The sequence below is a fragment of the Myxocyprinus asiaticus genome, chromosome 36, assembly GCF_019703515.2.
Source record: "Myxocyprinus asiaticus isolate MX2 ecotype Aquarium Trade chromosome 36, UBuf_Myxa_2, whole genome shotgun sequence".
Classification (NCBI taxonomy): Eukaryota; Metazoa; Chordata; class Actinopteri; order Cypriniformes; family Catostomidae; genus Myxocyprinus; species Myxocyprinus asiaticus.
The window spans coordinates 18973100-18997878 of record NC_059379.1 but is presented as its reverse complement, the minus strand read 5'-3'; the positions used below and the strand labels follow the sequence as shown (position 1 = coordinate 18997878).

Sequence of the window (24779 nt, the reverse complement as noted above, 5' to 3'; positions counted from 1 at the left end):
AGCAGTTTGTAAGAATAGTGTTGTCTATGAGTGCACTGCATATGGGATGCATATGCAAATAACATGCAACAACATTGGAACTACAGGTAAATTGTCATGTTTGTCATAATTCAGTACCAGTGTTGGGTAAATTACTCCAAAAACGTAATTACTACTAATTACATCTTCCACAGTGTAATTAGATTATTGTACTAATTACCCTGTCTGAAAAGTAATTGCATTACTTACTACAAATTACTTTCTAAAACCCTCATCAACCTCAACCAGATGAAAAATACAAGGATAGGCATGCAACTGTTCTTTTAATTCTTTCAAATAAATCATATAAAATCAAATAAATTATTCATGAACTGGCCAAAGAATTTAAGGGGCAGCGTTAAATTAGAAAACATATATTTTAACATTAGATGTTAAATTTCTATCTTAAATTCACTATTGTTTTATATAGAATTGTTCTATAGTCTCTTATGTCATTATGCACTATTTCATATTCATATGCATACTTTGTACATACAGTATATTTCTTCTTTCTCCTATTTTGTGTATTTATTGTGTTGTAAATTGTGTTTTTTAATTGTGTTTTTTTACTTCTATTTCTACTCCTTATCTATCTATCTATATATATATATATATATATATATATATATATATATATATATATATATATATATATAAAATAATATATATCGTAAACTGTGGGGAGAAAAGTCATACCAAGAATTTCACTACATGTCGTACTGTGTGTGGTTATGTATGTGACCAATAAAACTTGAAACTTGACACTATACAGTATTTAACGCAATTACATCAGAAGTAACTGTAATTAAATTACTGAAACGTTAAGATTAATCCCTTACTTTACTTTTTCAATGAAAAAGTAATTTAATTACAGTAATTAATTACTTAGTAATGCATTATACCCAACACTTTTCAGTACAGCCCCAGAAATGTTTCATGAACAAGTTTACTCTTTAGCCCCCATTTGTATGTTGCAAAATTATCATTATGATAATAATAATAGCCTATGGTAATATAGTACGTTATATCTTATATTCGAAAAGAAAAACATTAGCTTGATAAGTTAAAATGATATATTGTAAACATTTATTTGTTGAATACAAATAGACATAATGCAGCCTTATATATGGGTTCCTTTGCATTAGCTGCCTAGCTCAGACAACGCACTGACTGGTCGATTGGTAGTTTTAAATTGGTAGTTTTGCATCCCTACATTTTACCTGTAAATTATACATTACAGAGTAAAAACAATTGTCATTTCAGACACAACTGTTCTTCAATAAGACATTTCTTTCTAAGAAAAATGCGTTAAAAGTTTTTGATCCTTTTTAAGAAGTTTTTAAATCAAAACATCAAATCGCAATACTTACAGAATTGCAGTATCGCAATACATATCGTATCGGCTAGGAAATATCGTTGTAATATCGAATGGGGAGGTCTGTAGCAATTCCCAGCTCTATTGACAACTATGAGTTTTGTCAAAATTATGCAGCCCTAATGCAATGGCAATCTATGCAACGACAAAGACCTACAACGCATACATGCTGTGACGAATACGACTGTGTTTTGTTTAACATTTCCATCCATAATGTTTTCCCTCACTCTGCATGTGACACAAAGGAGGCTCTTGATTGGCTGTGGGGATCCCTTGTGGCTGAGAACCAGATACACACCCCAAGAGCTAACAAACAAAACGATTTAAAAATATTTAGCTCAAAAAAGGGTTGAGACAGCATACTGGTAACAGCAGCACCCCTTCCTCAGCTAAGAGGAATTCATTCCTAACCAGCCAAGTTCACCTTGGTGTATTTCAGACCTTGTGTTATGCACAAGTAATTACCCAAGAATTGCCACTACCTTGGAGTTCGTATGGCAAGCGAACACTCACTGGATGTTTTTTGCAGTTTAATCATCCTAGGCCATTAAGCAAACTGCTTATCTGAAGGTGCGAAGCTGTCGTCAAAAACATACAAACTGAAAGGGCTCAACTTGAAGAAATTGTGATATAAATAAATTACTACTTCATGGTACAATGTAATATTCAATGTAACAATGATAATAATAATATAATCAATAACAATAAGTCAATAATAATTATATTATATTCAAGCAATATCTTACAAGCAAGAGTGCTGTTGTACTAAATAAAAATTTTCATCAATACATTATTATTCTGATGCTCTGCTGTGCAGCACTGTATTTGAACCAAAAAATTTTTTTTTTTAAAAATAGCTCCAATGTTGTGTTTTGGATTGTGCTCTGAGGATCTGTATATAAGCACTTAATTTGACAGAAAAATAAATAAATAAATAAATAAATAATAATAATTTAATATATATATATATATATATATATATATATATATATATATATATATATATATATATATACTGTATATATGCAATGGTATGTTGAAAAGTAATTGTTCAATTTTCATTTGATTTACGTTTTATGAACTGATTTGATTAGACAGCCTTGATGATAACATTTAATTCAGCTTTTAAAACAGGGAATTCAGAAAAAATAAAACAAACAGAATTTGGGGGAAAATGAACCTCACCCTCTCCTTATTATATGGAGCACTCCAACTATCGGTTTCTGCTTTAAACAATTAGAGCATATTAGTGGACCTTGATGGTTGCTAGTAAGCAACCATCTGTTATTCTAGTCCCCTTTTCTTCTGTTGACTAGATGGAACAGGACTGTCTGCGAACGACTCCTGGCACCAGATCACAAAACACTTGCCCGTTAAATACTATGCTATTCTCTGCTCAGCTAGGGTTTCTGCTACCAGGAACACTAACAAGTCTTGCCCATAGCTTCTGCTTCCTGGTAGCGTGGGCTCAGCCCCCTCTGTCCCCCCTAGGTCTCACCCTCCTTCACTTGATACTGCAGCCAAATTTTACACCAGACATCTCTTGCACACAAGTGCCAGTGGAGGAAGCTGTCCAGAGCACACTCCAGTCTGTTTCATTCTCATTCGGGACACACACTCACAAATCTACACAGTCACTAAACTAAAATTCAGTTTCTCTTCAAAGACATAAAAACTCAACTAAAAATGTAAATTCCATAATTTAGTCCCCCTTGTGTTGTTCCAAACCTGTCTAACTTTCTATCCTCAGTGGAACACAAAAGGAGATATAAGGCAGTATGTTAGTTTCAGATCTGGTGGTGCAATGAGGCTGTCATTCTGCCTTCCATCTCCTTTTGTGTTCCACGGAATAAAAAGTCTTTGGAACAACATGAGAAAACGATGGCATAATTTAAATTTTTGGGTGAAATATCCCTTTAAATGCCTCGATCTCCACTATGCCTGAGTTCTGTTGAAAAAAGTCTGTGCACCACATGAGACTGAAATAGAGTCCCTATCAACATCATGCACCTTTAGTAAATGTGCCAACCAGATGTTTACATGTTATAATATATAGTGTGTGTGTGTGTGTGTGTGTGTGTGTATATATATATATATATATATATATATATATATATATACACATATACATACACACACACAGTTGTGCTCAAAAGTTTACATACCAATGGAGATTTAGTAATATATGTACCATTTTTAAAGAAAATATGAGTGAGCAGGCAAAACACATTTATTTTATTTCTTATGGGATTCATATTCAACTGTAGGTTATAACAGAATGGCACAATCATAAAACAAAACATGGCAATAAAGAAAAAAATGAAATGACCCCTGTTCAAAAGTCTGCAAACCCTTAGTTCTCAATACTGTGTATTGCCCCCTTTAGCAATGACAGCGTGCAGTCTTTTGTAATAGTTGTCTATGAGGACCCAAATTCTTGCAGGTGGTATAGCTGCCCATTCGTCTTGGCAAAATGCCTCCAGGTCATGCAAAGTCTTTGGTCGTCTTGCATTAACCGCACGTTTGAGATCTCCCCAGAGTGGCTCGATGATATTAAGGTCAGGAGACTGTGATGGCCACTCCAGAACCTTCACCTTTTTCTGCTGTAACCACTGGAGGGTCAACTTGGCCTTGTGCTTAGGGTCATTGTCATGCTGGAATGTCCAAGAGCGTCCCATGCGCAGCTTTCGTGCAGAAGAATGCAAATTGTCTGCCAGTATTTTCTAATAACATGCTGCATTCATCTTGCCATCAATTTTCACAAGATTCCCTGTGCCTTTAGAGCTCACACACCCCTAAAACATCAGTGAGCCACCACTATGCTTCACAGTGGGGATGGTATTCTTTTCACTATAGGCCTTGTTGACCCCTCTCCAAAGATAGCACTTATGGATGTGACCATAAAGCTCTGTTTTGGTCTCATCATTCTACATTACAGTGTGCCAGAAGCTGTGAGGCGTGTCAAGGTGTTGTCGGGCATATTGTAACCAGGCTTTTTTGTGGCATTGGCACAGTAAAGACTTTATAAAGTTCCATTACCTTGTTACGCAGGTCTTTTGACCGTTCTTCTCAGCTCCCCATGGCTCAGTAACTAGCCTGCACAGTGCATCCACGTGAGCGCTAACAAACGTATTGACTATTTATACACAGGCACTAATTGCAATTTAAAAAGCCACAGGTGTGGGAAATTAACCTTTAATTGCCATTTAAACCTGTGTGTGTCACCTTGTGTGTCTGTAACAAGGCCAAACATTCAAGGGTATGTCAACTTTTGATCAGGGCCATTTGGGTGATTTCTGTTACCATTATGATTTAAAAAGGAGCCAAAAAAACTAAGTGATTATATATGGCTTCATATGATCACTATCCTTAAATAAAAGACATTTATTTTCACGATCAGTCATATTTTCAAAATCAATGCCAAAATTTCACAATTTCTGCCAGGGTATGCAATCTTTTGAGCACAACTGTATATATGTGTATATATATATATATATATATATATATATATATATATAACCACACCATGCCCTTCACTGACAGTATCAGCAACAGTATTAAATACACAATATTAACAGTAACATTTGAGTAAATACACTAAGTGGTAGAGTCCTATTGACAGCTAACAACATCCATTCTCGAGATGGTAGACAGACAAGACAGGGTGGGTTGAACTTCCTTGCACAATAGATAAGAGACACAGAGCCACTGCACTGATGTGTTACACTAACTTATGAAGTGGCACCTCGGTCAAACTCGTCACATGTCCTTTTTCCTGCTACTAACAAATCAAGCTAAAGCCATAAATAACATGTGACCACAAAATTAGGATCTACGATACTGTATCATGAAGAAATTTTACATTTCTGTTTTAATATTAAACTAAAGAGCACTATGAAATATAAACTTTAAAAGGAATTGTTCACCCAAATGATCATTCTCTTAATATTTTCACACACTTGTCATCTAAAACTGGTACGACTTTCGTCCATGGAACACAAAGATATTTTAATGGAGTAGTGTTGTCACGGTACCAAAATTTCAGTAGTCCGTGCCGATACCGGTGAAATTTCATGGTTCTCGATACCAATTTCTGTAAAACAGCATAAATATGCAAATATGACAATGTGCAATTGAACACACCTGTTTAGCCTATTTAAAAAGTTACTTTTCATGTAAATAATAAATTAAAAGAAATCCATGTTTCCTTCAAGTGTTTCTCAATCAAGGATGCATTGCTTAAGTGTTTTTAAGCAGTGCCCTACTGAAATCTGTTTTATTCTTTACCAAATCATGTTTTCCTTTTTATTATTATTATTATTTTCCAGAACTCCATGTTTTAGTTTAATTTCATCATCAAATTGGTGTACAATCAAATCATTCTTAAAACTTTTAACAAGTGAAAATAGAACTTTTCAACATGTCATTGCATTTTTTGGCCAAAATTTTATTCAACAGCTGTCTTGCTTGTGATATATTGCTTCCAAATTATTATTATTATTTTTACAGTGAATATTACATTTTACTATACATTTGTAATATATTTATGTCACAATTTCTTCAATTTCAGGGCTCTAGCTTCTTTTTTGAAACATGCTTTTATTGTGACGTGTATTTTTTGCTTGAATCTTCACTTTCCAGATAGACAGTTTGAGACACTTTTAAGTCTGAAATCTCATCTCTTTACACTGGCCTTTGAGTCTGACAAATGAAATGTGGGACACAGTTTTGGAGTGTTTGTATTTTTGATTACTGGTGTGTGTATGTGGTAATTTTTAAATGTTATGTTTTAAATTGTATTACTGTAAAGCACTTTTGTCAACTCTGTTGTTTTAAATGCTATATAAATAAAGCTGAGCTCTCTAGTTCGAATCCCAGGGCATGCTGAGTGACTTCAGCCAGGTCTCCTAAGCAACCAAATTGGCCCGGTTGCTAGGGAGGGTAGAGTCACATGGGGTAAACTTCTCGTGGTCACTATAATGTGGTTCGATCTCGGTGGGGCACATGGTGAGTTGAGCTATGTTTCTGTGGCAACGTGCTCAACAAGCCACGAGATAAGATGCACGGGTTGACGGTCTCAGACGCAGAGGCAACTGGGATTCGTCCTCCACCACCCAGACTGAGGCAAATCACTACATGACCACAAGGACTTAAAAGCACATTGGGAATTGGGCATTCCAAATTGGGAAAAAAAAGGGGAAAAATCAAAAAAAAAAATTTTTTATATAAATATATAGTTTACATGTGCTGCATGGTTCACAGTAGATTAGTGCTCTCCTCTGTCATCTGATACATGTCATGAATGATTCTCAATATGTAAGAGCGGTCGGAACTATACATTCATTCAAAGCATGCAACTCTTTCACACGAAGATTGCAGCTTTTAGCAGTTTAATAAATCACACTAGGACATGTCATGATTTTAATTTTATTAATTGTCCATTTCAGTGTCAAAGTAACAGAGCACTCACTCAAAATGAACATTTTAAAAAAGTCCTGTGTCAGTCATACTGCGAATTTGGTCACCATACACTTGCATTGTGTGGACAAACAGACATCATATTTCCATTAATATATCTTTGTTTGTGTTCTGCGGAAGAAAGACAGTCTTGCAAGCTTGAGACGACATAAAGGTGAGTAAATGATGAGAGAATTATGATTTTTGGGTGAAATATTCCTTTAAGAGAGACTCAAGAACTTCTATAAATAAAATAAAAAATTATGTATCACCTCTATTAGCATGGTGATATTTTGATGACAAGGCCTGAGTCATTTGAATCACATAACTTGGTCAACTGGAGGTTACACCTGGTAAACTTGGAGATGTACTTAAGTGTAGTGAAGAAGCCTTTTAGGAAAAGTCTGTTGCAATGTCTAAACCCTGCTCAAGACAACTAAAATATCTGGGCAGGCCATAATCCCTGCACACAGAAATACTGTATGCCAGAAAAGTTTACGAGACTCTTCTCTTTTCTAATTGTCTTGTGTGCCATGAGAATGTATCAGTGATACAGTGAGCATACAGATAATATTTCAACAGCCAATTTATTTTCAGAATGAACATTGTCCTAAAGTACACACATAATCTGTAAAGCAGAAAAAGAAAAGGCGTCCCAGGCATCCTTCTTATGCTCCAAAACCACACTTGTTGGGAAAAAGCACTGGGAATACCAGACATTACTCTAAAGCTGCAGTATTGAGGAGGTTTTATGGGCCTACTGTGGCTATAACAATGTATATATATCATCCAACAATGGCCCACAACTGCATTTTTGGGACATATGGAGAAATTTTGAGTAACATAACCCACTTAATAACATTTGGGTCAATGCACTTTTCTTTTGCTCATTTGAACATACAGGCTGATGAAGCATAGTTTGCATGCATTAACTATTATGTTGCATTGGTGTTCAATTTATGATATAACATTAATCTTGCATTAATAGATTACATGTAGGATGCATGTCCAAATATTTGCAATGTAAAGGAGAATGTTAAAATATCCAAACGAACTGAATTCATGCAAGGGATTTCATGAGCTGTCTTTGAGTGGCATGATAGTCATGGGCATACAGCTAACAAATCTGTGCCAGCTGCAACAACCCCCTTAAGTTAACAAAACCCTTAGTGATAATAATTATTTTTTTATATGATCATATATTTTTTTTATTTCATACTATTAATTGCAATAATAACCAAATGCTTTAACAACCTTAGGGGTCTGTTGCAACTGGGCACTGCATCTCAGATAAACCATATATATATATATATATATATATATATATAAACAACTCACTTATACTTGCCATGTAATCAAAATTAGGACTTTGAAAGTAATTAGAGGCCATGATTTGTTTACTGACATGCATAAATCTTTGGTTATGAACAGTCTCTAAGCCTTTGCAATTATGGAAATAGCTGTATTTATCTGGATACCTTTATGATCAATAGTATGCAGCGATTCAGTCGTTGCCACAATTTTACCTGCTGTAAATAACTACTCTATTGCATGAATAACATGTGGATCAAGAATCAAAGTCTGAGCTGAACAACTCACTTTACGTCCTTAGTATATCTCAATGCATTTCTACTGGCTGCTATAGTTGAACCGGCTCAGGGCATTTAGAAAAGAGGGCCGACTGACTGTAAAACTACTTAAAAGACATCGAAACATGCGCGATAACATGACATGATCGATGCGCATTCACAACACAGGGAGACATACACTCACCGATCCTTCTGTCGTGCTCTTTTAGTGTTTTTTCGGATGTCTTCTTTTGTTAGCGAAAAAACTGCGATCAAGAATAGTCAGGTACATTTTCCCGAGCCTCGAGACGGCGGTGGATAAAACACACGGATTGAGCTCATATCTCTGCAATCATCGAGAAGCAAACTGCACGTCGATGAAATCGTAGACGTTTTACATTTTGTATATACAAGGCCTAAGGTCCCTTCATCCCGTTGGCATTTTCGTTCCCTGCCGGCCGATATGATCGCCAAGTGCAGCAGAGAAGAAATCAGGAGAGGTGGTGGCAAAGCTTCTCTTGACTGACATCAAGCGACTCCAATTGCATGGAACTCTGCGTTCAAGCGGATACGGATGGGGAAAGGCCTTTTTTAATGCTTTTATTTTGAATTTAGAAACAGGCATACAGCAAAGAGGCAGCCTAATGCAACATAAAATAAGCAAGAGAATAAATGAATAAAATAAACCACATAAATAAAGTTACAAATATAAAAGGATGGGGAAAGACTTCGCAAGGACGCGTCATTTCCTTAGTCACCTTATTCACGTTAGCGCCATCTTTGATTTTGAATGGGAATGACAACAAGGCAAAAGGGACAGACTTAGTCTCTTCAATGGGCTGTACTGCTGTTTAAAGTGTTTTGGATCATTCCGCGGACAAAACATTGATAATATCCAAGAACATACAAAGAACTCTAGACAACATGAGTTGTGGAAAATCAGACGTGATCTTGGAGCTTTAAACAGCTTTATACCGTTCGTGCTATCTGGTACTATCCCTCACAGCCTCGTTGTCATTCCCATTAAAAATCAAGGATGGCGCTAGCGTGAATAAAGTCGTGAATATGGTGAAGGATCGCCTCAGGAGGCAGCTAGCTGTTCAGAGTGGGAAGATAATTTTGTCCCCCAAAACACTAATTAAGACTTGTGCTGACAACATCAAAGCAAATGCGCTCGAATGGATCATAACTTACAAAACGTTTTTTGATACTTTAAAAATAGTGTTAGGCCTATGTAGGATAATGTAACTTAATAGATGCAAGCAGCCACAGTGCTGCTGCACTGGGATGGTCTGCTGATTTAAAGAAAAAATAACTCGAACAGGACTTTAAACTTAATCCGAAAAGGTTTTTGTATCCTGGGGGATACAAACATTTAAGAGGCTTGGGGGGAGAAGCAATGTGTGATAAAAAATAAAAAATAAAATAAAAATATTAAAAGGGTGTCCCTGCAAATACTGAGGACATGACATGCAACTTCGTATATAAAGTCTGTCATCAGCTCACAATCTTTATCTTAAAGTACAAAGGCAGCATTTTTTGAGAAGGCAGCTGACCTTGAGGCAAAAGCTCCTATCTTTTAAATGCTATTTTCATGATTTCTACAAGCTGTAGAATTTAAAATAAAAGTATTATTTTAGAATAAAAAAAAATAAAATAAAAAAAAACATTATGTGGGCCCTAATGTGTTGGAAAATAGAAATGAGTTCATTTTGTATGGTATCTTTCAGCCCCAATTTAACCCTAAAAAGAGCAAGCATTTCTTTGCTATTATACATTTTGCGTATTAACCAATTGCTTGCTCTTTTTAGGGTTAAATTGGGGCTGAATGTTTTCTTTGCTGTTATAAATTTTGCATATTAACCAATGTGCATTTAGATGCTACTTTTTAGAGACCATTGTCCAATTTATAAAATACAAACTTTATTATGTATCTAATGTGGCAGAACGCATTTGTAGGTGGACTTTTCTACTCAGTTTACTTATTTATCAAAGAAAAAGTCCAGTTAGGGCTAGCATACGCAACATGATTACAAGATATATCTACAAGGCACCAACATAGACATAGCCAAGTATTTGCAGTGTACCCACCTTTACGGTTCATGAATTTGTTTGTGCTCTTGTGAGGTAGCTGAGAGAAAACGTCTCGGTTACGTACGTGACCTTAGATCCCTGAGACGAAGGGAACAAGACAGGTTTCAGCCTCGGATTCCCTGAGACGAAGGGAACAAGACATTGTGTTTATTAACGAATATGGGGAGTGCCTTCCACACTACCTAGTTGAAACCTCTCTACAATAATGCCAATATTCTAATATTGGCTATGGTGTTTGAGCCCCGCCCATTTTGGCGCAAAGCAGTCTGCTATAAAAGCAGGTGCACAAACACCATTTCCTCAGAGTTTATGACTGAGAACAAGGAGCGCATCACTTGTACCTCAAGAACTCTAAGTTCTGTAGTGCGGCTAGCATTCGCAATGTCTTGTTCCCTTCGTCTCAGGGATCTTAGGTTACGTACGTAACCGAGTCGGTCCCTTACAACTCAGTACACTTGACATTGCGTTTATTAACGCATATGGGGAACAGAATCCCATCACGCTGCACTACACGACATAACCTCCCAGATAGGAATCATGATGCCACAGTCTCGTGAGACGGCGACCAACATGAGTATGCCGCAGTGACTGACCCTCGTGTTGGGCCAGAAGGGGAGCACTCAGGACGAATATATGAACTATATTCATATAGTATATTTATAATGTAAGTGCTTGTGACCTATGGTAAATTACAACAGCCTAATGCAGGCGGATGTGTAAAAGATGGGGAGCTTGTCCTAAAAGGGAGGAGCATAAGTATATGTATTTGGCCAATGGATAGCAAGCGTTCAAAACAGAGAGGCCTGAAGGTGAACCAGAGTCCAAAGGCTCGAAGGGGGGGCCCTGCGAGAGCTTTTAGGACTAAAGTTAAGTCCCAAATCGGGACTATAGCCGGCCAAGGTGGATTTAATCGTCTTGCTCCTTTAAGGAACTTTATGATTAAATCATGCTTGCCTATAGAGGCGTCGGCTTCATGTGTGTGATACGCAGATATAGTTGCCACATACATTTTGAGTGTTGATGGAGTGAGTCTTGCGTCAAATCGCTCTTGAAGAAATATGAGAATTTTATGTATGGGGCAGATTACTGGGTCTTTGCCATGTGAGAGACACCAATCAGTGAACACCTTCCATTTTAGCACGTAGAGGCGTCTCGTGGATGGCACTCTGGCCTGTAAAATGGTGTTCATGACTGAATGTGTCAGTTCTGGCACATTAAGTGTGCTCTGTTCAGGGCCCACACATGCAGGTTCCACAGCTGGGGCTGGGGATGCCAGATTGTGCCTTGCGCCTGAGAGAGGAGATACCTCCTCAGCTGTATTTCCTATGGCGAGCTGTACAGCATCTCAATCATTTCCGGAAACCATGACTGGTTGGGCCATTTTGGTGCAACCAATAGAATCGTTTCCTTGTCCTCTCGGAGTACCGGGGGAAACGCATATTTGTGTTTTGCGGGCCATTTGTGTGCCTTTGCATCTGCTCCCAGTGGGGCTTGTGACTTTGAGTACCAGAGGGGACAGTGGGTATTTCCCACTTAGGCAAATAGATCAATTTCTGCTTTGCTGATTATTTCCCAAATCCTCAATAATGTTTGAGGATGAAGTCTCCATTCGCCCGGTATCAACCTTTGGCATGACAGTGGGTCAGTGGGTGATTCAGATGGCCTGGGACATATGTCGCTCTCAGGGAGATGAGATGACACTCTCTCCATAGGAGGAGGTGACGCGTCAGTCTCAACAGTGGCAGTGAATGAATTTCACCTTGCCGGTTTATATATGCCACAACTGTAATTTTGTCTGAGCGAACCAGAACATGACAGTTTGCTGTTTCTGACTGAAAAGCTTTTAAGGCTAGAAATACAGCTGTTAGCTCTAGGCGGTTGATGTGCCACGCTTTCTTCGCCCCGTCCAGGTGCCAAAAGTCTGGCATCCATCACACACCGCCTCCCAACCTGTGTTGGAAGCATCCGTAGTCACCACTTTCTGCATGACAACTTGCCCCAGCACAATACCTTGCTGGTAAAATGCAGGAGCTGTCCATGGTGCAAAGCAGCTATACAGTGGCGGGATATAGTGATGCGCATGCGCCCTTAGCGCGAAGGGATTAGGTCTCTTACACATGAGTAAGAGACCTAATGGAATGACACCGCCATAAATCCCAATGCTTTCTGAAACAGCTTCAGTGGAAGTGTTCTCCCCAGTTTGAACTGAGACACACTCTGTAGAATGGCCTGAACGCGCTCACTCGTGAGGTGCGTGCACCCGCTCGTTGAGTCGAGGCGGACTCCCAAAAAGGAGATTTGTTGGCTGGGGAAGAGCATGCTCTTCACCCAATTCACATTGATACCCAAGCTGTTTAGATGCTGAAGCAGTAAGTTTCTGTGCTGGCATAACAGAGCCTCTGGTTGCGCCATTGACAGCCAATAGTCGAGGTAGTTCAAAATGCACACGCCGCTCAGTCTCAGAGGGGCGAGAACCGCATCGATGCACTTTGTGAATGTGCGAGGAGCCAGAGACAGTCCGAAGGGCAGGCCTTTGAATTGATGCGCTGTTCTCTCAAATGCGTATCTCAAAAACATCCTGTGATGTTGTACAATTTGGATATGACAGTATGCATCCTTCAGATCTATCGACGCAAACCAATCGTGTGGGCATACATGCGATAAGTTCAGTTTCTGAGTAATCATTTTGAACAGGTCCTTTGTGAGTGCGTGATTTAAATGTCTCAGATCCAGGATCGGCCGAAGCCCACCGTCTTTCTTTGGGACAAGAAAATAATGGCTGTAAAACCCTTTTTGGGCTTGAAAATTTGGCACAATCTCTGTCGCGCTTTTCACAAGGAGATTGTATATTGGTGCCATTAGACTTTTGACTCAAAACCTTATAGTTACTGAGATATAGCCCTTGTGACAATTTACCCTCATTTCCCATATATATATTTTTCAAAATATCACAATATGGAAAAAAGCAACCTTTCCATATACCATGTATCAATCCAAATAAAACAGGCTTTTCCCCCCAGGAATTTAAATGCAGTATACTGTATCTATCTATCTATCTATCTATCTATCTATCTATCTATCTATCATATATATATATATATATATATATATATATATATATATATATATATATATAATGTGCTGTGAAAACGTATTTGCCCCCCATCCTGCTTTCTTCCATTTTGTATATATCTCATACTAAATTGTTTCAAAAATTCTGAGTAAACACAAAATACAGTTTTTTAAATGATAATGTTATTTATTGAACCAAAAAAGTTATCCAACATCAACTGGGCCTGTGTGGGAAAAGTATTTGCCCCCTTAGTTACTAAATCCCCAAATCTATGAAACTGCATTCATAATGGGGTTCAGCTGGACTAGACACACCCAGACCTGATTACTGCCAGCCCTGTTCAATCAAATCAAAACCTAAAAGAACTTTTTCAGCAGCATGAAGATGGCTAAAACTTTTCACCTAGTAGCACACTATGCCAAGGTCGAAAGAAATTCCAGAAATGATGAGGAAAAAGGTGATTGAAATACATCAGTCTGGGAAGGGTTACAAAGATATTTCAAAGGCTCTGGGACTCCAAATAACCACAGTGAGAGCCATTATCTACAATTGGAGAAAACTTGGCACAGTAGTGAACCTTCCCAGAAGTGTCCGACCTTCCAAAATTCCTCCAAGAGCACAGTGACGACTCATCCAGGAAGTCACAAAAAAGCCAAGGGCAATATCCAAGGAACTGCAGGCCTCTCTAGCATCAGTAAAGGTCACTGTTTATGACTCCACTATCAGAAAGATACTGGCCAAAAATTCCATCCATGGAAGAGTGGCGAGGCAAAAACCACTGCTAACCCAGAAGAACATTAAGGCTCTTCTGTATTTTGCCAAAACACACCTTGATGATCCTTAAAGCTTTTGGGATTATATTCTGTGGACTGATGATTTGAAAGTGGAACTGTTTGGAAGACAGGGGTGCCGTTACATCTGGCGTAAATCAAACACAAAATTCCACAAAAAGAACATCATAACTATGGTCAAGCATGGTAGTGGTAGTGTGATGGTGTGGGGATGCTTTGCTGCTTCAGGACCAGGGCGACTTACAATAACTGAGGGAAACGTGAATTCTGCTCTCTACCATAAAATCCTAAAGGAGAACTTCCGGTCATCAGTCTGCGAGTTGAAGCTCAAGCGCAACTGGATTATGCAATGATCCAAAGCATAGGAGTAAGTCCACCTCTGAATGGCTCAAAAGAAGCTAAAACTCTTTTCCAATTATCTGTGTTTCTTTGCCCACTCTAACCATTTCTTTTTGTTTTTTCTGTTTCAAATGTGGCTTTTTCTTTGCAATTCTTCAGATAAGGCCTGCACCCCTGAGTCTTCTCTTTACTGTTGTACATGAAACTGGTGTTGAGCAGGTAGAATTCAATGAAGCTGTCAGCTGAGGACAGGAAGATTTTGGAGTGGCCTAGTCAAAGTGATTGAGATGCTGTGGAAGGACACTAAACTGGCAGTTCATGCTCGGAAACCCTCCAGAGTGGCTGAACTAAAGCAGTTCTGCAAAGAAGAGTGGGCCAAAGATCCACCACAGCATTGTGAAAGACTGATCTCCAGTTATCGGAAGCGTTTGGTTGCAATTGTTGCTGCTAAATGTGGAACAACCAGCTATTAAGTTTAAGTTAGTTAGTTTTTCACATAGGTGATATAGGTGTTGGATAACTTTTTTGCTTCAATAAAAAATATATATATTTGAAAACTGTATTTTGTGTTTACTCAGGTTGCCTTTGTTTTATGTTATATCTCGTTTGAAGAACTAAAACAATTTAATATGAAAAATACACAAAAATAGAAGAAATCAATAAGGGGCAAATACTTTTTCACAGCACTGCACATACATATATACAGTGTATATATATATATATATATATATATATACACACACACAGGCAGCCAAAAGTTTGGAATAATGTACAGATTTTGCTCTTATGGAATGAAATTGGTACTTTTATTCACCAAAGTGGCATTCAGCTGATCACAATGTATATTCAGGACATTGATAACATGAAAAATTACTATTACAATTTGAAAAAAAAAAAACCTTCTTAAACTTCTTCACAGTTCTCATAAAAAAAAATCCTCCACATGCAGCAATGACAGCTTTGCAGATCCTTGGCATTCTAGCTGTCAGTTTGTCCAGATTCTCAGGCGACATTTCACCCCGCACTTCCTGTAGCACTTGTCATAGATGTGGCTGTCTTGTCGGGCACTTCTCACACACAGTCTAGCTGACAAAAGCTCAATGGGGTTAAGATCCACAACACTCTTTTCCAATTATCTGTGTTTCTTTGCCCACTCTAACCTTTTCTTTTTGTTTTTTCTGTTTCAAAAGTGGCTTTTTCTTTGCAATTCTTCAGATAAGGCCTGCACCCCTGAGTCTTCTCTTTACTGTTGTACATGAAACTGGTGTTGAGCGGGCAGAATTCAATGAAGCTGTCAGCTGAGGACATGTGAGGCATCTATTTCTCAAACTAGAGACTCTGATGTACTTATCCTCTTGTTTAGTTGTACATCTGGCCTTCCACATCTCTTTCTGTCCTTGTTAGAGCCAGTTGTCCTTTGTCTTTGAAGACTGTAGTGTACACCATTGTATGAAATATTCAGTTTTTTGGCAATTTCAAGCATTGTATAGCCTTTATTCCTCAAAACAATGATTGACTGATGAGTTTCTAGAGAAAGCTCTTTCTTTTTTTCTATTTGACCTAATATTGACCTTAAGACATGCCAGTCTATTGCATACTGTAGCAACTCAAAAACAAACACAAAGACAATGTTAAGCTTCATTTAACAAACCAAATAGCTTTCAGCTGTGTTTGATATAATGGCAAGTGATTTTCTTATACCAAATTAGCAATTTAGCATGATTACTCAAGGATAAGGTGTTGGAGTGATGGCTGCTGGAAATGAAGCCTGTCTAGATTTAATCAAAAATGACTTTTTTCAAATAGTGATGGTGCTGTTTTTTATATCAGGAATGTCCTGACTATACTTTGTGATCAGTTGAATGCCATTTTGGTGAATTAAAGTACCAATTTCCTTCCGAAACAGCAAAATCTGTACATTATTCCAAACTTTTGGCCACCAGTGTATGTATATATATATATATATATATATATATATAAACTTCCTCTGCTCATGCACATGGGTCATTCTACAGTGCCCGAGGGGCAAGCATTTTGTTCGCCTGGTCTCCAAGGTGATGGCCTATTTGATCTGCTTACATGGATGCTGTGATTCATTCCATGCTCAGATATCCTGGTCTTGTCATCCACTGATGACGTCAGGCCTGTTAAAAACAGAACACCATAACCCACCTACAATGTCAGAGCAGGTCTACAATAAACCGGGGCACAGTACGCCTTGCCACAGTCACACCTGTCAAGCTCACACGTCACACAATTTATGCAGGTCACACCGCAGCTCACACCAGTGACTGTGTATCTATTGAATATTCCATTGTGATATTAGAAGTTGTGTATTTTAGAATTCCAAGGAAAAATAAGTATTTGTGTCAGTCACCATTCCATGTTACCTTTCAAAGACCAGCATTACCAGAACCCTTGGAACATCATCACAAAAGGGTCAAATGGTGCAATATATTGATGCAATGGAGCTGGTGTGTGTTATTTTTGTACATTGCATAAAGGAGTAATCCCCTTTTGGTTACGATCTTGGATCCTGTGGCCTTTTGTACTTTTTGAGCAGAGACATTTAAGTACACAAATGTACTGGAACACTGAATGAAGTAATTCATACATATATTCATCCATATCAGGAAATAATTGTTCAAACAAATAATATAATACACATGAAATATTATTATACAATTATTATTATTTAAAATATGTATATTATATACAAAATGCAATTAAAATTATTATTACTATATTATACAAATCATTTATAATTCATCCATTGTTCATTCATTCATTTATTCATAATGCATTAAATAATGTTATGTCAAAGAAATCTGATAAATTCTACAACACGCTGTCAAAACCCATTATAAACTATCCCAAGATTAAAATATGGCACCTTATCAACACGCCGGATGTTCACATGATTAAATTTCTAGCAAAATTCTCAACCAGAGAATACAATTGACCTTTTTGGGGAAGAAAGACCTGCCATACAGATCAGTCTTGGATATGCTGCTGTGGGGAATGAACCTATTTTTCTTTTCTTTTTTTCTTTTTTTCAGTCATATGATTTCCACAAGAAAAAACGATCAACTTTAAAACTCTTCTAGGCTACGTGAAAGATCTAATTGAAATATGTACATGTGTGTGTATAATAATAATAATAATAATAATAATAATAATAATAATAATAATAAATAATACATATCTAAAATCTTTATAGGATTTGACATTTCTAGTGCAGTTTATGGGGGTCTAGCTTATGTATGAGCACGTGAGGCTGCTCAGAAGTTTGACACACACCACTGTGTCTTTACATTCAGACTAGCAAATCACTAATTGTTTAGCGCCGTTCGCATGACAGTTACATATTATTCAGTTACCCCATAAGAATGGGTGTGACATCTGTACAAGATAACAGAGCACGTGGTCAGAAATATTTCGACGTGCTCAACTGGACACGGCGATAGTGGGGAGCTACTATAAATGCCACACTGAGCGCGAGAGACAGTAAGACTCAGGCAAGAGTTGCACAAACTGAACCTGAACGCGAAACTCCAAAGATATCAGCGGATTGCCATCCTGAGAGAAAAGACTTCTGGATGTATAAAAGCAATACTTTACTTTAGATTATTCGGTCTAGAAAAGACTATAAAAATACTTTATTCTCTATTAAATAGGCAATTAACGCACTTTCAATGGAATACCAAATGGCTGCAGAATTAAAAGGTTTGTGCAATGGTAAAATTGTCACAGAGTATCTCTGCCGTAACGGCTTTAGCGAGCTGTCACTGGAGGCGAAGAAAGTCGCTTTCCAGCACAAAAACGAGACATCCCGGAAAGAGGCGGAGGATGAGTCGCGGTTACCTGCGCTGGAGGCGGCGTACGCAAGCATATTGCGAGGGCTCGGAGAAAACGCTGACCGACAAGGGCTCCTCAAAACCCCACTCCGTGCAGCCAAGGCCATGCAGTTCCTGACCAAAGGGTACCATGAAACAATCTACGGTAAGTGCCTTTTTCAGTACATGATGCCTTGGCAGTGTCTGTACAGTCATATTCAAAAAGAAAAGATTGCTTATTTTACACAGTGGTGCGTCTGAGCGCGTGAGAATCTCACTGCGCTACTAGAATATTCCATTGCTTTAATTAGGGGTTACATAATTTACTTAAACGTCATTAACATTCTGGGATTGCTCAATTAATCAGCGACAGATGCTGAAAGCAAACTTCACCAACTTCAATAGTCTGGCTGGTGTGAGGGGCCTCTTACTAATCACCTTTAAGTTCCTAAGTACTTGCTTTTCTCCTGAACTGAGCTGGTTTATGAAACAGGTTTTAATGTCTATTGTTTCTAAAGTGGTTCCACAAAACAGTTTCAACTATTCCTTATGTGCCCTTTTTAACCTTAATAATCTGCGCACAATATGTGCCTGGTAGATGGTAGCATGAGCATGCTCTTTCCAGTTCAGTAGCAGTGTGGTGTAGCCTATATATATCATATACCATGGGTAGGATTTTATGTGTTAAAAATGCATTTTTGTTTCCACAGATATCCTTAATGATGCCATCTTTGATGAGGACCACAAGGAGCTGGTTATTGTGAAAGATATTGACATGTTTTCTCTTTGTGAACATCACCTAGTACCATTCTTTGGCAAGGTATGTCTCAGTGTGTCTGATACTATGTCATGCTTTAAGACATTGAGTAAGAACTTCATTTTTAACTGTTTGCTTGACGTCAGTTTCACTGGTTGTGAAGGGATCATTGACCCATGAATTCGTCTAAGCCTGGGAGAGTGTTCAGCACTGTGAGGTTAATGGGTTCTTATGCATTGGAAATAAAGTGACTAAATTATTTTATGTCCATCTGATTCTTAGGTTCACATAGGATATCTGCCAAGTAAAAAGGTTGTTGGCCTCAGTAAGCTTGCAAGGTGATTATACAGCATTCACATACACACAAAGAGAGAGAGAGAGAGAATTTAGCATGCCAGTCTCAGATAGACGGTAAAGGGGATTGTTCTCACATCAGAGTGAGTTAGAAAAAGAGCTCATATTAGTTACAATTGGCTGAGTTCTTCTGTTATCATAGCCCATTCACTTGAGGCTTAGATTCAAAGCCTGGCACAGTATCCTGTCCCATCTGAAAAAATCCAGACTAGCTGACTTCTGGTGCTGAGAAAATCCCCCTCAACTCCCACTTCCACTGTGGAGTGGTTGTGGGAACCATTACCATTGCTACCCTTACTAAATATAATGAGCCTGGTGCGTTCTTTGCCTGATTAAAGCAACCCAGACTTCATGAGACTCCATCCATAGACTGCATTTACTCTATGTCTACAGTATATCTGAGTTAATTCTGTACATACTTAAAAAACTGTCTAAAAAAATTAACAATTATATTATACAGTTACAATATGCCTTTATGGAATAATGTTTAGAAAAAAAAAAAACCACACAAGTAGTGCTTGGTTAAAGAGGCAGAGAGAGAGAGAGCCTATCAAGTACACTCACTGCACAATGTTTGGAGGCAATTGTCACTGATATTACCAAAATACAAATAGAGAAACCTTCATATCCTTCATATTCTGCTGATATTTTCGATATATATATATATATATATATATATAAAGCATATAGCTATGCATTAATTGGCTGTTTTATTAGAGCAGCATTTTTGTTGGGGTGTTTAAACTTTGTGCTCTGCGCATTTTGTCCCTCTTTAGGATTGTTGAAATCTACAGTCGGAGGCTTCAAGGTAACTATCCTCTATCGCAACGAGAGTATGTTGTAATCTAGGTTTTCAGTGTTAGCAGTCTGTACAATTCCATCTCTGAATTACACGACATTATATGTGATCCCATCTCAGACATACTATTGAATCCATGCTTATCCATGCAATGTTTGTGACCACAGAGATGCACTTGCAGTAAGTGCAATTTAAATTGTTATAATCTGTGGTCCACCCAACAACACATTTGTTGCTTCCTTAGTTTTTACTTTTCAATTTCACCTTTTACAGTTCAAGAGCGTCTAACGAAGCAAATTGCAATGGCAATCTCTGAGGCTTTGCAGCCTGTTGGTGTAGCAGTTGTCATTGAGGCAGCGTAAGTATTTGAAATACAATACCTCCCTTTGCAAAATAATGATTATGTGATTATGACACTAGATTATTTACTTTATGGAACATAAGATTATTTAAAAAAGTAAACACTTACACATTAATCCAGGGTTCCCCAATTAGTTTTCACCAAGGGCCAAATTCTGTCAACAATACAATGTCAAGGGCCATGGCCGTCGATGTAATGACAGTTTTTGTGTGCTGCTATTATTATTATTACTATTTTTTTTATTATTAAAAGAGTCACGCATAAATATTCATTTTTTTATTAGTTCTTTTTCTCTGTATTAGTAGCCTGTTTTATTTATTCAAGCAATTATGAACATTTTGTTTATATACAGATACACAAAACTACACAACTTTGCCTGCTAAAAAAAAAAAAAAAAAAAATACCTTTAATGAACAATCTGTATCTCCATGTCCTCCATGCGAGTCTGTTCTTGCTCATCTCCAAACGAGATCTCCTGCACTTTCCCTAATTGCAGGTTCAATTATTAGACCTATTAGCATTAATATTGTTATTGTTCTTAAGCATAATATAACAATAATTTCAATGAAGAAAAGACCGTGAGCATGTTTTCTTATAAATTATTTTTAATATTATCCTATGCATCATATTTTTTTTCTGTACAATGTTATTCTTAATGTGCACTATTCCATGTGTATTTTTATCACAGTACCTTGTATTATATTATCCAGGCATTAATCCAGACATTATAAAAAAGTATTTGGCTTCGGGAGTCCGTTTGGAATATACTCGTTGCAAAATACATGTGCAAATATAAATAGGACGTATATTTATGCAACAGCGCTCTTTACTCATCTCACTCGCATAAAAACATAGGTTACTGTATATACTCCTTAGAATGCATCAACACAATGGAAAGAACATAATGAAACAGTTATGCCACATTAGGTAAATAAATGCATTAACAGCGTTCAATATATTAATCTCTAGCACTGGCTGCTGGGCAGGGTAGGAGAGTATAAATGTTTGTAGAACAGCAACAGCACCGCCTACGGTACAGGGGTGAAATAGTTTTTCATTTTTATTTTTTACGCACTCTGTGTATAGACCTTTCGTGGAAGTTTGTCTCACATAATCGTCACGGATTTGGTGTGAACCGGCCTTTGGCGCGGGCCAAACATTTGTCTCTCACGGGCCGGATGTGGCCCGTGGGCCGCCTATTGAGGAACCCTGCTTTAAAACATTTCCTCTATACAAAGCAATGTAATTACATTTCATGGATTTAAAGCTCGGAGTATAGTGTACCTATTCAGTTCCTACTTACAGTGACTTTCATGGCTGATGAATTCTTCATACAATGATGAGCATGAATATATGTATTTCAGATGTTAATTGTGACTTGAATGGATGTGTGTTGTTGTAGTCACATGTGCATGGTCATGCGTGGAGTGCAGAAGATGAACAGCCGTACAGTGACCAGTGCCATGCTGGGTGTGTTCAGGGAGGACCCAAAGGCTCGGGAGGAGTTCCTGGCCCTGACCAAAAGTGCATAGTAATCCACACTTCCCTGCTGCAACTCAGGGTGTTTAAATTGAAACAGGTCAACGATTCTCTACAGGACGTTAGAGGAGTATCTGAGGCAAAGTTAATTTTGTTTGAGTATATTAAAAGGCTTAAGCATAGACTTATCATGATTGTTAATAGCAGAAACAATGATAATAGATAATAATTGTTAACTTACTAAAAAGTAGAATATTAAACATGTCAGTTATAAGGCATCTGTGAGAATTATTTTGTCTTGGCATTCAGTGGTAGCTTCTCAAGATGTGTTATACTCGTACCTTCAAGGAATTTACCTCAAAAGAAGTAGCTTGTAGTAACACTGATCTATCAATATTCACATTTTATATATTAGGATTTCAATATATGCAAACAATGAATACCCCTGAGTTTCAGCTCTAGGCATTACAGTACACTCATTCTGTGTGTATGTAGCTGGTGGAAAGATCTACAACTCTGGCTCAGTGAGATTCTCTTAGCACCTTGGAGGGTTTGAAAATGTAGAGTATATACTGATCAGCCACAACATTAAAACCACTGACAGGTGAAGTGAATAACATTTATTATATCATTACAATGGCACCTACCAAGGGGTGGAATATATTAGACAGCAAGTGAACAGTCAGTTCTTGAATTTCATGTGTTGGAAGCAGGAAAAATGGGCAAGCGTAAGGATCTGAGCGATTTTGACAAGGGCCAAACTGTGATGGCTAGACGACTGGGTCAGAGCATCTCTAAAACGGCAGGTCTTGTGGGGTGTTCCCAGTATGCAGTGGTTAGTACCTACCAAAAGTGGTCCAAGGAAGGACAGCCGGTGAACTGGCGACAGGGTCATGGGTGCCCAAGGCTTATTGAAGGCTAGCCCGTTTGGTCCGACACCACAGAAGAGCTACTGTAGCACATATTGCTGAAAAACGTAATGCTGGCCATGATAGAAATGTGTCAGAACACACAGTGCATCGCAGCTTGCTACATATGGGGCTGCGTAGCCGCAGACCGGTCAGAGTGTCCATGCTGACCCCCGTCAACTGCCGAAAGTGCCTAAAATGGGCAAGTGAGCGTCAGAACTGGACCATGGAGCGGCCTGGACTGATGAATCACATTTTCTTTTAGGTAATTTGGATGGCTGGGTAGGTGTGAATTTACTGCGTTTTTCATGTTGTGTCATGTCGCAATGGGTTTTTTTACGTAGAAATTTGATTTTATAAATTTGATACATTTATCGTTACAATCTACCACTGTTGAAGTATTGAATTAAGGCAAGCTCATGAGCAGGCTATTTAGACAATGTCAAAGCCTATTCTTAAGAAAACATTTGAGAACTTCTTAAATTGTTTTTCAAGAATTGCACTTAGGAACGTTCTTACGAACTTATAATTTATCCTAAGAACTTACTTAATTTTTTTCTTAAGAACATTTTCGTGAATCTGTCCCCTAGCATTCATGTGGATGTTACTCTGACATGTACCACCTACTGTACCTAATGTTTGTTGCAGACCATGTACACTCCTTCATGGCAATGGTATTCCCTGATGGTAGTGGCATATTTCAGCAGGATAATGCACCCTGCCACACTGCAAAAACTGTTCAGGATGGTTTGAGGAACATGACAAGGAGTTCAAGGTGTTGACTTGGCCTCCAAATTCCCCAGATCTCAATCCGATTGAGCATCTATGGGATGTGCTGGACCAACAGGTCCGATCCATGGAGGCCCCACCTCGCAACTTACAGGACTTAAGGATCTGCTGCTAACATCTTGGTGCCAGATACCATAGGACACCATCAGAGGTCTTGTGGAGTCCATGCCTTGACGGGTCAGAGTTGACTGGCAGCACGAGGGGGACCTACACGATATTAGGCAGGTGGTTTTAATGTTGTGGCTGATCAGTGTCCGATCAGCTACAACATTAAAACCACCTGCCTAATATTGTCTAGGTCCCCCTCGTGCCACCAAACAGCGCCAACCCGCATCTCAGAATAGCATTCTGAGATGCTATTCATCTCACCACAATTGTACAGAGCAGTTATCTGTGTTACTGTAGACTTTGTCAGTTCGAACCAGTCTGGCCATTCTCTGTTGACCTCTCTCATCAACAAGGCATTTCCATCCACAGAACTGCCACTCACTGTATGTTTTTTGTTTGTGGCACCATTCAGAGTAAATTCTAGAGACTGTTGTGTGTGAAAATCCCAGGAGTCTGGCACCAACAATCATCCATGCGATTATCTAATCAGCCAATCGTGTGGCAGCAGTGCATAAAATCATGCAGATATGGGTCAGGAGCTTCAGTTAATGTTCACATCAACCATCAGAATGGGGAAAAATGTGATCTCAGTGATTTGGACCGTGGCATGATTGTTGGTGCCAGACGGGCTGGTTTGAGTTTTTCTGTATATTCTGAGATGCGGGTTGGCGCT

At 38.2% G+C, this 24779-nt stretch overlaps 2 protein-coding genes across 3 annotated transcripts in view; one reads left to right on the top strand and one right to left on the bottom strand.

Annotated features, from left to right (window-relative positions):
- Positions 1-8924, bottom strand: part of LOC127427266 (suppressor of cytokine signaling 5-like) — a 40976-nt gene extending 32052 nt beyond the window's left edge. For both annotated transcript variants that reach the window (XR_007894918.1, XM_051674756.1), the window contains exon 1: positions 8624-8924. The gene's annotated coding sequence lies outside the window, so the exon portion shown is untranslated. The remainder of the gene's footprint in view (positions 1-8623) is intronic.
- A 9293-nt stretch (positions 8925-18217) lies between these two features.
- LOC127427276 (GTP cyclohydrolase 1-like) lies at positions 18218-24261 on the top strand. The gene is made up of 6 exons (XM_051674773.1): positions 18218-18717; positions 19262-19371; positions 19591-19646; positions 20439-20470; positions 20735-20819; positions 22225-24261. Exons 1-6 carry the CDS (start codon positions 18411-18413, stop codon positions 22352-22354), a joined length of 720 nt encoding a protein of 239 aa, XP_051530733.1. The 5' UTR covers positions 18218-18410; the 3' UTR covers positions 22355-24261.
- Positions 24262-24779: the final 518 nt, after the last annotated feature.